This window comes from Xyrauchen texanus, chromosome 18, assembly GCF_025860055.1.
Source record: "Xyrauchen texanus isolate HMW12.3.18 chromosome 18, RBS_HiC_50CHRs, whole genome shotgun sequence".
NCBI classification, from domain to species: Eukaryota; Metazoa; Chordata; class Actinopteri; order Cypriniformes; family Catostomidae; genus Xyrauchen; species Xyrauchen texanus.
This window is the reverse complement of record NC_068293.1, coordinates 43,139,030-43,153,476: the sequence shown is the minus strand read 5'-3', so window position 1 is coordinate 43,153,476 and position 14,447 is coordinate 43,139,030. Positions and strand designations below refer to the sequence as shown.

Genomic DNA, 14,447 nt, shown 5'->3' with positions numbered 1-14,447 from the left:
AGCCATTAATAAAGCACGATCTTGCCTGTGTGACATGGTTCATGTTTTTAACTGTAATAATTACTTGAAATTGGTTTCCAAACTTCTCTTTTAATTTACAAATTCGTCCAAATCTGACAAGCATCCTTAAAGTGATAGTTCAACTATAATTCATTTTCTGTCATGTTGTTCCAAACCGGTGACATTCTGTATTTTGTGGAACCCAAAAGATGTTCGAATGTTCGAGACTGACAGCCTCAGTCACTATTCCCTTTTTAAAATATGGAGGAAAAATCATGCAGTGAAAGTGAATGGTGACTGAGTATAACATTCAGTCTGGTGTGTGTGTGTGTGTGTGTGTGTGTGTGTGTGTGTGTGTGTGTGTGTGTGTGTGTGTGTGTGTGTGTGTGTGTGTGTGTGTGTGTGTGTGTGTGTGTGTGTGTGTGTGTGTGTGTGTGTGTGTGTGTGTGTGTGTGTGTGTGTGTGTGTGTGCGTGTGTGTGCGTGTGTGTGTGTTGCGTTAAAGAAAGTCACACATGCATGTTGGAACAACATAATGGAATATTGGAGAGTAAACATCCGTTATGTTACATATGAAAGTAACTAGTTACTTGCTACTTTAGTATTCTTTTTTTACTCTTACTCAAGTAATTATTTACATCATTACTTCTACTTGAAGAGTAATTCTATTTTTACTTGAGTACAGTTTTTATCTACTCTACCCTCCTCTTCCAAGTTGCTCGTTAACAACTAAACTCTGCTTTGCATTGTGACTAAAATAACACGTCCACACTTATGGGGCTTTTCCACTGCACGGTACAGCTCGACTCTGGTTGCTTTTTGGGGGTTTTCCACTGTGGATAGTACCGGGTACCTGTTACTTTTTTTAGTACCACCTCGGTCGAGGTTCCAAGCGAGCCGAGCCGATACTAAATGTGACGTCAAAATCCTGCAGATCACTGATTGGTCAGGGAGAATCGTCACTATCAGCGTTACTGGATTTTCCACACGGGACATCAACCCGCTAGTTTTATAGTTAGCAACAGCGATAGCAGTATTATTTGTTCACATGACTTTCGAATTGTAAAAAGAAATGGCTGTGCACAAAACCACGCCGTGGTCAATAAAAGAGGTGCAGACTGTCCACTCGTTAGCGACGAGCGAAACGCAAATTCTCTCAGAAAGTGTCTCGGCTGTTGGCCGCACACAGCTACCACCGGACTTGCCAACGATGGAGGATGGTACGTTTTGTTACGTTAACTCGATACTCTGCTTGAGAGCTTCACTTTTAGTTGAGCAGCTACTGGAAGCTTCTAAAACAACCAATTTAACTGTTACACTCGTGTAAAATCACCATGAACAACTGCTTAATGCAGCACAATGAGCTAGTCGCTAACAGCTAGCGCTCGTGTTATTGTTTTGTTTTCAAATGAAAATGAGTGTGGACGTGGCCGTAGACATATTAGTTTGAAAACGTGGTAATTTCGTTACGTTAACGCGTCTCATCCACACTAGAATGGTATTGTCTTTCACTAATAACGGAGCGTTTCGAAAACTCTCCTTTGCCGCATAATTTAGAAAATGATGAAGTCAGATGGCTGAAAACTGAATTTCCAAATAATAACGGAGAAGCGTGGACGTGGCCTGATATGTTTCGTATGCCAACATATTCATTGTTTATTTACGTCTCTCGTCCACACTAGAATGGGGTTTTCCTTCACTAAAAATGGAGCGTTTCGAAAACACGAAGATTTTAGAAATCGATGACCGTAACTAAAACAGAAATGGCATGTTTTTCCATTTGAAAACACGTTAGTTTTGCTACCTTTACGCCTCTTTATCTACAAGTACCTCTCAATAACATGTCCTTCATCGTGCTTGAATTGTTTGGGACACGTCCGATCTGAATTTATGCATTTCTTTGTAGCTCTCGTCTCAGCAGGTCTGGACTGGTAATCAGGCATAGCGGGCATTTTACCGGTGGGCCGACGCACTTTTGGGCCGATCAGGGGCGGACTGGCCATCGGGAGAACCGAGCGGGTCGGTGGGTAGGCCGCAAAATGGGCCGTGATGAGCTAAAATGAGTTGCCACGTTATGCAGAACGGACCACAGAACGCACCCCCTCACATTTTGGGCCAGTTGCCATTTCAAATCCTATTTCTCTTCCCAGTCTCCAGCCCTGCCGGTCAATAATATAAAGTAGTCCTGCCCACTGATAGCCGTGCAAATATATCTACTGCGGTATTGACGGTATATCAAAATCTCTTCCGTTTGAAAGATTTCTGCTGTCTTACTGCTCAGCCCTGTATTTGTCTATTGTTTTTTTATGTTTCTTTTACAGTATATTGTGAAATCTCATCCATTATCCAGCCGGTTAGGGGCAGAGCAGTTCAGTTCATTGTGTCCTCTGCTACTAAGCACGTTTATATAACCTCATGCTGGAACAGGAGAGCACGAGGGAGGAAGAGACGCTCCAGGGAGCAGCTAATATAGAGTAATACAAGAGGTTCTTTAGCCGGTCAGAAAGATGGGACTTTTGTGTGTGTGTGTGTGTGTGTGTGTGTGCAGTATTGATTATTTGGCTGTCGTAGAGACAAGGTTTTTAAAAGCATGGGGGAGAGAAAAGAACACGAAAGTGCCCATAATCTTTAGCTGTATTGCTTGACTGTTCTCTCTGTCATTATAATAGTGGCCTCCTGCTTTATCTTCTGTCTGGGTTGTATTTCCTGCTGTGTATCATGTCAAAGAGGATGATGAGGGAGCAGCTGGTCAAATGTAAGACCTGTCCTCTCCTCTCATTCTCTCCTGGGTCAGTCAGTGTAATCTCAAGCAGAGATATCATGCTCCAAATGGCGTTTTTGATAAATAAAAAAAATCTAACAAATTAACTGGTGAAATATAAACATAAATGAGGATGAAAGCCAAAATATTAAATGTCATAGATTGACGTTTATTGAGTAATCCATTTCTGAAATCCAGAAACTAGATTAAGGTTTTGCACTAACTGAGGAGCCACATAAGACCCTTATTCTTTAATAATAGTGCGTTTTTACGGGGGGCATGGCTAGCGGTACAGACGCTGACTACCACCCCTGGAGTCAAGCAAATTGGCCCGGTTGCTAGGGAGGGTAGAGTCACATGGGGTAACCTCCTCGTGGTCACTATAATGTGGTTCTCGCTCTCGGTGGGGCGTGTGGTGAGTTGTGCGTGGATGCCGCGGAAAATAGCGTGAAGCCTCCACATGCGCTACGTCTCGGTGATAAGATGCGCACGGTCTTAGACGCGGAGGCAATTGAGATTCGTCCTCCGCCACCCGGATTGAGGCGAGTCTCTACACCACCACAAGGACTTAGAGCGCATTGGGAATTGGGAATTCCAAATTGGAATGGGAGAAAATGGGAGAAAGTTCTGAAAATGACAATATAAATTCATTTTTGCACATTGTACCCATTCCAGAGGAGCTGTGGTTGTTTCTTTCTATAAACCATTTGACTGAATTCTGCTTTTGCAGCATAAAGATGCCTTTACTGTTCAATTCATCAAGCACATACACTGTAACTGGGCTTTTGTATTAAGTATAGATTAAATTAGACTATAGATAACAATACAACAGTGCGTACTCCAGGTAGGGAAGGAGGTGTTGCCCCAAGTGAAGGAGTTAAAGTACCTCGGGGTCTTGTTCACGAGTGAGGGGACAATGGAGGGGAGGTTGGCCGGAGAATCGTGGCAGCGGGGGCGGTTTTGCACTCGCTCTATCGCACCGTTGTCACGAAAAGAGAGCTGAGCCGAAAGGCAAAGCTCTCGATCTCTACCGGTCAATTTTTGTTCCTACCCTCACCTATGGTCATGAAGGCTGGGTCATGACCGAAAGAACTAGGTCACGAGTACAAGCGGCCGAAATGGGTTTCCTCAGAAGGGTGGCGGGCTTCTCCCTTAGAGATAGGGTGAGGAGCTCAGTCATCCGTGAGGAGCTCGGAGTAGAGCCGCTGCTCCTTTGCATCAGTTGAGGTGGTTTGGGCATCTGGTAAGGATGCCCCCGGGGCGCCTTCCTAGGGAGGTGTTTCAGGCACGTCCAGCTGGGAGGAGGCCTTGGAGAAGACCCAGGATTAGGTGGAGAGATTACATCTCCACACTGGCCTGGGAACGCCTCGGGTCCCCCAGTCAGAGCCGGTTAATGTGGCTCGGGATAGGGAAGTTTGGGGTCCCCTGCTGGAGCAGCTGCCCCCGCGACCCGACTTCGGAAAAGCGGTTGAAGATGGATGGATGGATGGATATAAATAACAATAGGGGTTGAATCATACTTGGCCAAATGAGCCCTATTTGTGGACTTCTTTTTCTAGACATGTGACCTTCTCATCAAATGTATAATTCCTTTAGTCAAACCGTTCTGTTTTTACCACCAGTAAACACTATGTTTACTGGTGGTATGAACCAATTACAGGTCTACCCAGCTATTGTCTTTGCTGTGGAAATGATGTCCCAGGGCGCCATACAAGCTAGAACTGCCACTGCGACCATGAGTCATGAATATCTTGGACAACACACATCTTCTGTATTTTCTCGGAAGAATGAGTCAGGCTGCATATGGCAGATGAACTGAAGGTGACATACAAAACCTGGTTAGACCTCCAATACTTTGAATGGGGTTTAAGATGATGTGCGCAAACATAGAAATCTTTTATACTGGTCATCGAAAGGAACGGGCAATTTACCACCTGTGTAGGGTTGCCTCTAATAGACTTTTAGCAGCTGATACCATTGAAGTGTCACAATTCTCAATGCCACGGCAAGAATCTCAATGGCTCAATTACAGTGATCAGTGGTGTAGTAATGGCCTTCGCCCCTGTGAGACCATGATGCCCAGGTGCTGTTCACTGTCTGCTTGGCATAGTTTGTGGTTTGCATTGTCCCCTGTGATTGATTGGTCTCTCACAGCTGCCAATCATAAGCTCTCGGCTTGTGATTGGAGGAGCGGTGGACGGGGGCTGACACTGAGATTTAATTGCCTCTTTTTGTAGCAGAGGCTATTCCCCACACACACTACCTAGGGTGTAGGTTTGGCCTTAGCATAGGTGGGGACACTTTGAAATCACTCAAATGATAAGAAATAAAAAAATGGTAATTTGCATAACTAAATTGGTTTTCAAAGCGCTTTACACTGTGACTCATTCACCCATTCACACACCAATGGTGGCAGAGCTGCTATACAAGGCGCTAGCCTGCCATTGGGAGCAACTTGGGGTTCAGTGTCTTGCCCAAGGACACTTCGGCATGTGGAGTCGTGTGGGCCGGGAATCGAACCGCCGACCCGCTCTACCACCTGAGCCACAGCCGCCCCAGTATACCCATGAATGAGGTGTCAAACCAACCAGCTTATTAAGGAGATGTGTGCTATGACTTTTATAAGCCATCAGGCATTCGATGTTTGCCTGTCATGTGTATGATTTTCGCCCAACCGGCAAAAAACCTGAAGAAATCCCTTAGACCTCACATTGACAAAATCTGGGTTATCATATCTCAAATTCAGAATGTCATAGAGACATGGGGGTGGACTCTTGAATTGAGATGGCAAGCAGCTTTTAAGTATCACCTTGAAAGCTGCCTAGCCCACACCCTAGCAACCATCCAGCGCACCTTAGCTACCGAAGCTCAAAGACTTCCATTTGAAAATGTCTGAGAGGGATATCTTCGGATAAATGTCATTGAGACATGGGGGTTGGCTCGTATCATTTGAGCCTTCAAGCAGCCATTAAGAATTTAGCCTGAAAACTGTCCAGCCACACCCTAGCAACCATTCAGAACATCCTAGCAACCGTATAGAAACACCCTAATCTCTGCACCAGGACATTGTGGCGACATGCGGGTGGGTTTTGTTGACTTGGGCTAATAAACAGACTTAAGGTATTACCCTCGAAACTGCCAAGTAACCATCCAGAGCACCCTAGTAACCATATAGTAATGCCAAAATCTCTGTATTAGAACATCTTAGAAATATGGGGGAAGCCTCTTTTGACTTTGAGCAGTCTACTGGGCCCTTTGTGGGGCATTGAGGTAACCAGTTTTGCCATTTAATGGATCTAAAAATAGATTTCACTGTCTCTTCAGCAAAACATGATTCCTTATTTTTGATTTTGGTGTGAAATACGACCCGGAAATGGTCATGACTGGTTTTGTGAGATTCACCAACTTGCACACCTTTAATGCACATTCACTTACTCGATTAGAGTTCACAGAGATGCTGTGTTTGCGAACATCAGTGTGTGTTTGTATGTTTTAAGCGCGCGTGTGCGTGTGTGTGTGTGTGTGTGTGTAAGGCACAAAGCGGGACAGATTGTCATGCCTGGTATGGATGGGATTATTTGCTTGTGTCAGATGTGTGGGGGTGGGGTACGGGTGTGCCTCTGTCGACTATTGACTGGAAGCCAATCCGCTGCCCCACCAGCTGTCCTGTCTCCAGTGTGCTCCCCTGATGCGGGCATCTAGAGGGGGGTGGCACGTGTATTTGTGACCCACTAATTTCAACCTGGTCCAATAGAATCACGTTAATCTACATTTTTGCATCAGTTTTCGGGCGAAATAAACACCAGAGGTGCAACAACAGCAATGACTTTTATTCACTTGCACTCAAATCACGAGTAAAACAGCAGATTATCAGTTCATAAACTGATGAGATTAGGCTGATTTATTGGACCATAATTTCAGTTCTCCACCTGTGAGTCAGGATGAGTCATCAATATTTTCTAGGGGTGTAACGGTTCATCGTGACAAGATGCTGTATATAACGGTTAAAATGTGACATCATTGAGATTGGGCGCTTGCATGTATAAAACGTCAAGTATTTTTTTATTTGTATAGCGCATTTCACAACACAGTTTCAAAGCAGCTTTACAGAAGATCATGCATTAACCGAAGATAAAACTGTAATATCTATAATGTCTTTTAGCTTTTAGTGCCTGTCTGTTGCTACAGACGCTATCCTTCCATGCACCGTGAAATACCTTTAATTTTGTGTTCTTCCACTTGCGCTCCATTTTCCGAGCTGCTCTGTTGAGAGCACGAGTGTGATCATTGTACCACGGTGTTGGACGTTTTTCTGTCATTTTCTTTAATCGAAGGGAGGCGACACTATCAAGAGTGCTAAAGAAGACTGTATTTATTCTTCTAGACTTTGTGGCTTATTGAATGTATGAGATGGATCTGGAAGATTATCAGTGAAGCTATCTTTAGTGGTCGAATAAATAGTTATACCTGAACGATAGCGTGGTGGAGATTGAGTAACATTAGCTGATTGCAGCATACAAGAGACGAGGTAATGATCCGAGGTGAGTGTGTGTGTGTGTGTGTGTGTGTGTGTGTGTGTGTGTGTGTGTGTGTGTGAGCGTGTATTTATCACTTTGTGGGGACCAAATGTCCCCATAAGGATAGTAAAACCTGAAATTTTTGACCTTGTGGGGACATTTTGTCGGCTTATAAATCATACTAAATTATGTTTTTCTGTGAGGGTTAGGTTTAGGGGTAGGGTTAGGTTTAGGGGATAGAATATAAAGTTTGTACAGTATAAAAACCATTATGTCTATGGAAAGTCCCCATAAAACATGGAAACACTACGTGAGTGTGTGTGTGATGTGTGTGTGATGTGTAGTGTAGTGTGTGGTGTGTGTGTGTGTGAGTGAGTGAGTGAGTGAGAGTGAGTGAGAGAGTGAGAGTGAGAGTGAGAGTGAGAGTGAGAGTGAGAGTAGAGAGTGAGAGAGAGAGTGAGAGTGAGAGTGAGAGTGAGAGTGAGAGTGAGAGTCCGAGAGTGAGTGTGTGTGTGTGAGTAATGAATGTTAAGTTCATTATTCATGGTCACTGTTCAGCTCCAGCTAAGTAAGTTATCCAGAACTGCAATGATATGGCCAGATATTATTTGTTGCAGCGCTGCCACCCAAACCCATGAATAATTCACAACCTTTCAGATTATTGCCGTGGACCGAATCTTGGTGCTCGTGATTGAAAGTAGAGGTCTGCAACCCGACCCGGGCCCGACGGGACCCGAGAACCTGACTGGTTTCGGGCAGAGTTTGGGTCAGTTTTCCAAGTAAGACTTTGAGCTCACACACAGACATGCGTGAACAGACAAGTCAGGGGGCGTTCACACCGAATGCGTTTTCGTGTGCGTCTGTTTTCCCATCATTTAAACGCATACTGGACTAATGTCTTAGACATTTGCATTTTTCTTCGGCATATCGTGCAGGACCGGCATGTTTTAAAAACCATGTCAAGTTAAAAAGAACTTCAAATTGCCAAAAATGGTTGTTGAGATTCAGCGTTATACAGTAAACAAGTTCAGGCTGCTTACAGGTTTGTTTGTGTGTTTTTGGCTGGGCTTAATTTTTTTCCCCTTTAGACTGTAACTCCAAGCCGGAGTGGAATTACACACACACACACACACACACACACACAGGAGACAGCGTTTCGGGGTTAGCTGAGAGAGCGCGCTCTGGTTTCCTGCTGCACTCTCAGCATCGTGCTGTGAGATGCATGTTCTGCATTATTGATGCGCTGTTGATGCAGCTCTATCACACCCACTTACACAGATCAGTTTACTGCTCAAAAATACCCCCAATACCTCATATTATATGCATATTTACAGTGTCCATATCATATACTGTACTACCCTTAAAATACCCCACTTGCATCCATCAACACCACACATATAGCGGTCATGACATACGTTATTCTTATCAATACACCTCATTAATACTCCATCCACACCCTGCATAATTACTCTTATACACCACGTTTTCCCATCAACAGCCCTCATAAATGCCTCACATATATTGTATGACATAACAGAACCAATACAGATCATAATTACTGCCAATACCCCTCATACACCCAGGATAAGCATATTATATGTTCTTAAAAGCAACAGTTATCTGAGACAACTTGCTGAAGGAAGCAAGTTTTCTTCCAGCTTGATTCATGCGGTCCTCTCAAAGACAAATCTGCCCGATTCCAGCCTTGCTGAAGCACCCCCAGATCATCAACGATCCTCCACATGGTCATCTAATGGTTAGACGGAGACCTGGAGAGGCCTTCAAGCCACAGTGTCTCGCACCCACTGTGCAATTTGTTGGAGGATCGGTGATGATCTGGGGTTGCTTTTAGAAGATTCATCTTTGTAAAGGACGCATGAATCAAGCCACGTACAAGGTTATCCTGGTTCCTTCTGCTCTGACAATGTTCCCTGGCCAAATTGATGCCCTACGCAGAGTTCCGGGGGGGTTCGCGTGATACGAGCATGAAGCGATCATCTGCAAGGGGGTGTAGGGTAAGGGTAGACTCTTACATCAGTACTTGGTTGAATCACCTTTGGCAGCGATTACAGCCTCGAGTCTTTTTTGGTATGATGTGACATCTTTGCACACCTGGATTTGGGGATTTTCTGCCATTCTTCTCTGCAGATCCTCTCAAGCTCTGTCAGGTTGGATGGGAACCGTCGGTGGACAGCCATTGTCGGGTCTCTCCAGAGATCTTCGATTGTGTTCAAGTCCGGGCTCTGGCTGGGCCACTCAAGGACATTCACAGAGTTGTCCCTAAGCCCCTCTTGTGTTGTCTTGGCTGTGTGCATCGGGTCATTGTCCTGTTGGAAGGTGAACCTTCAGCCCAGTCTGAGGTCCAGAACGCTCTGGACCAGGTTTCTATCTCTATATTTTTCTGTGTTCAGCTTTCCATCAACCCTGACCAGTTCCCCAGTCCCTGGCGCTTAATAACACCCCCGCAACATGATGCTACCATCACCATGCTTCACCTTTGGGATGGTATTGCGCTGGTAACCAGCTGTGCCTGGTTTCCTCCAGACGCTTTGAGGCCAAACAGTTTAATCTCCGTTTCATCAGACCAGAGAATCTTGTTCTTGTTTAAGCCCAGATCGGTGGAGTGTTGCAGTGATGGTTGTGCAAGTTTCTCCATCTCCACACATGATCTCTGGAGCTCAACCAGAGTGACCATCGGTTCATGGTCACCTAGGCAATTCTCCCCCAATTGCTCAGTTTGGCCGGGCGTCCAGCTCTAGGAAGAGTCCTGGTTGTTCCAAACTTCTTCGATTTAAGAATTATGGAGGCCACTGAGCTCTTGGGTACCTTCAGTGCAGCCAAAAAATTTTTTGTAGCCTTCCTCAGGTCTGTGCCTCGACAGCTTTCCTTCAACCTCTGAAAACCGTGTGTGTGTGTGTGTGTGTGTGTGTGTGTGTGTGTGTCCTCTGAAAACCTTTTTGAAGTGTGTGTGGGTGTGTGTGTGTGTGGGTGGGTGGGTGTGTGTGTGGGTGGGTGTGGGTGGGTGTGTGTCCTCTGAAAACCTTTTTGAAGTGTGTGGGTGTGTGTGTGTCTGTGTGTGTGTGTGTGTGTGTGTGTGTGTGTCCTCTGAAAACCTTTTTGAAGTGTGTGGGTGTGTGTGGGTGTGTGTGTGTGTGTGTGTGTGGTGTGTGTGTGTGTGTCCTCTGAAAACCTTTTTGAAGTGTGTGTGTGGTGAGTGTGTGGTGAGTGTGTGGTGAGTGTGTGTGTGTGTGTGTGTGTGTGTGTGTGTGTGTGTGTGTCATGTAGCACAATTTTTATTTTATACTGACACACACAGAGGTTGCTGACCCTGATTTAGACATGAATGGAACCTGTTTTGGGAGAGTTGACCCTGCCATGTGCTTGCGCAACTACAGCAGCAGATTAAAGGATGGGGTGTGTGTGTGTGTGTGTGTGTGTGTGTGTGTGTGTGTGTGTACGCGCCAGATGTTTCTCTCTCAGAGCTTTTATTATGCATTTTGCTTTAATCTCAAGTCAACAATAACATAGTCAGCCAACAGAGAGGCTGGATCACAGCGACGACTTCCCGGAATCAGTGTGTTCTCTCTCTCTCTCTCTCTCTCTCTCTCTCTCTCTCTCTCTCTCTCTCTCTCTCTCTCTCTCTCACACACTTGCTAAATCGATAATCATAATTGAATGCAAATGCCTCCAGTCCTGCTGTGAGCGAAATGAGATTGGAAATTAATCAAGTCTTTATTTAGCAGTCAGATCTGTAGATTAGTTGCAGTTTAAAACGTGTGTTTGTATTTCATTAAATTCACTATACTGCAGTAATTCTTTGGCTCTAGTGAGCTGCCTATGCAGGCAGTATTTTGAGGCATCATAGGTCTGCTCCTGAAGCAAGGGCTGTTCCAAAGGGAAAGGAGATTTATTTATTTTTTATTGGCCAAAATCTATGGCAGCATTGCCTGTATCCTTCACGGAGAACACAACAACGAGATTCATCTAAGATGCCAGGCAAAGTGAGAGAAATAAAAGTTCTGATCTAGTTCATAATTGACCATTTTAAGTTAGACCAGGCCCAAAGTCAAACTCACACTAGATTCATAAAATCAACAGTCAATCATTATAAAACCCCAACATAAGTCCATTTCGATTGACACTTTTCTCTCTTGCAGGTGTGTCCTAATCCCAAACAGAAGTCATCTGTAAAGCCTCTGCACTCATTTCCTTTCGAGTGGTCTGCGTCTGCCCATGCACACGCACGGCACCATGGGTAGCTCCCCGGAGGTGCTTACCTGGACGTCCTGTCCCAGCCTGCTGGTGGGGAAACTCAAAGAGGAGCTCAAACTCACAGTTGTCGGGGACTCCATAAAGAAATCCAACAGCAACGGGTCTCCCCAAGCCCTGCCCCCTCCTCCACCCCCTCCACAGATCATCACAGACCTGGCTCCGCCCATCACCCTCCCCATGCCGCTGCAACAGCTGCAGCTCCCGTGCAGGGATGATGACTTGGGCGGCACCAGTCCTCCGTGCACCGCCCTCAGCGAAGACTCCACCCGCGAGCTGGGACACTTCGACAACAGCGTGCTGCAACTGCAGGAGCATGAGGAGGCGGAGTCACCCGCCTCTTGTGTTCAGGGGGGGTGTGGCAGCGGCGGCGAGGAGAGGAACGATGAGGGTGGATGTCCGATGGACCACAGCGGGGATGATACGCACCACCACCCTCATGATGACCTTAAACTGCATTTTCAGAGAGCCGGGACGGGCAGCGGGGGTTTTCTGGAGGGCCTGTTTGGATGTTTGAGGCCTGTGTGGAATATCATTGGAAAAACATACTCTACTGAGTACAAACTACAGCAGCAAGGTGAGCGATTGAGGGTTGAGCTGGACCTATCTGTCATAGATCAATTTTGCCATTGGTTGAGCCAATGTTGTTAAAGGGATAGTTCACCCATGACATCCCAGATGTGTATGACTTTCTTTTATCTGCTGAACTCAAATTTTAGAATAATTTCTCAGCTCTTTTAGTTCATACGATGCAATTGAAAGGTGACCAGAACATGCATAAATCAGCATAAAAGTAATCCTATAAGACTCTAGTGATTAAATCCATATCTTCAGATGCAATGTGTAAGTGTGGGTGAGAAACAGAACAAATATCTATGTCCCTTTTTTACTAAAACTTCTTCTCGCTGCTAAGTCGATCTCCTCTTTAACTTTCACATTCTTCTTAGGTTTTTGGTGATTCACATTGTCATGCATATCGCCCCCTACTGGGCAGGGAGAAGTATTTCTAGCTAAAAAAGGACTTAAATATTGATCTGTTTCTCACCAACACTTATCATATCACTTCAGAAGATATGGATTAAACACTGGAGTCTTATTATGATGACTTTATGTGGATTTTGGAGCTTTGAAATTTTGGCACCCATTCACTTGCATTTTATGGACCTAGAGAGTTGAGATATTCCTCTAAAAATATGAATTTGGGTTCTGCAGAAGAAAGTAAGTCACACACATCTGGGATGGCATGAGAATGAGTAAATAAGAGAATTTTCATTTTTGGGTGAACTGTCCCTTTAAGTCAGACTGACTCCAAAAATTGTCCCCATTGACTTCCATTGTAAGTGCCTCACTGTAACCTACATTTATAGCTTTTTTTTAAAGAAAACAAGGGTTGAGTTGAAATTAATTTTGTGGTAATCGACATTGAGCTTAACTTGTATTGAACCCGGAATGTTCCTTGTAATACCTTTTTCTTGATGGTTACACCACTTGACATTTTTTAAAGCCATTAAATTCAATTGAAAATGCGACTTGTGTTACATTTCTAAAAACGTGTGTTTTACATTTATGCATTTGGCAGATGCTTTTATCCAAAGCGACTTACAGTGCACTTATTACAGGGACAATCCCCCCCGGAGCAACCTGGAGTTAAGTGTCTTACTCAAGGACACAATGGTGGTGGCTGTGGGGATCGAACCAGCAACCTTCTGATTACCAGTTATGTGCTTTAGCCCACTACGCCACCACTACTCCTACTAGACCACTTAAAACTAGACTTTTAAAAGATTTCTTATTTTTATCATCTCGGACAAACGTATATGTCATTGACCCAGATAGCACTACAGTCTTTATTAGTGGTCCACAGATTGTTGGCCGATGCTGATATCCACAGAGCAGGGTGGCCGATAGGCCGATACAGTCCCGATATATCAGGTGCTTTAGAGGTTAATAAATGAGCGCTCCACAGGATGCTGGATCTGCTCAAGTTTTGTGAGGTTGGTTTATTACATCTGTTTAAATGAGATATGTGCATATTTGCAGATGGTATATGATATTAGTTTTATTGATATTTGCATTTTTATCATTAAACAAGACACTTAAAAGTTACAGGGAACTGTTGAGGAGAGAGAGGGAGAATGAAACAGGCGAGCACTTTAACATTATGAGCTCAAACGCGTCTGCCGCGGCTCTGATATGCGGACCATTTAAATGACACTGTGTTGCACATCTGTCTATTATTGTAGTAACACGATGACTCCATAGACTGTAAAAAAAGATGGCCGACGCCCCTTCGCTCTTTTCCATTGGTGAGAACTGAAGCCGCCAGTGTCCCGATATGGCGCTGACATCTTGGGACTTGAGTCTGCGCAGTTGCGATTTCGGGACCAGACCTGCGCAGTAGTGAGCAGGAAGTAAAGCCGCGAAATCAAGGCCCCGCCCTCACTCTCGCTGAATCAATCGCAAGCACACGCCCCTGCACTTTTGACTTTTGACTTATGACGGTGTGAAATAATGAATTATAGAAATTTAGATATTAAATTTAAAGCTCCAATCTCCTCAGTCCTCCAAAGATCCTGAAAAAAGTCAGTTGGTGCTTCAATGACTACTTAGCTCAGAGAACCTGTCAATCACAGCTGTCAATCATGATGTCACAGCACTGTTTTTATAGCATCAAATAACTAAAAACAAACTTATTTTGAAAACAAACACTTGAAATGACATCAACGTGATAGAAACGACAGTAAATGACAGAAACTATCTTTGAAAAAAGATATGTGAAGTGTAATTTAATTGTTTAGTTGGTCTCACGTCCCGTTGAATAACATGGGGAGGCGGGGTTTATGACCTATACTAGGACCAGTCACCGGGGGGCGATCGAGACGTTTTGGCTTCACTTTTGAG

The 14,447-nt window shown here is 44.6% G+C and overlaps 1 protein-coding gene across 1 annotated transcript in view; it reads left to right on the top strand.

The window, feature by feature from the left end:
• The window catches only part of si:ch211-45c16.2 (mitogen-activated protein kinase kinase kinase 13), a 55,519-nt gene that overhangs the window by 28,494 nt on the left and 12,578 nt on the right, over positions 1–14,447 (top strand). Inside the window, exon 3 of the mRNA XM_052148064.1 lies at positions 11,435–12,123. Within this exon, the coding sequence (XP_052004024.1) occupies positions 11,511–12,123 (613 nt within the window). The 5' untranslated portion in view covers positions 11,435–11,510. The remainder of the gene's footprint in view (positions 1–11,434; positions 12,124–14,447) is intronic.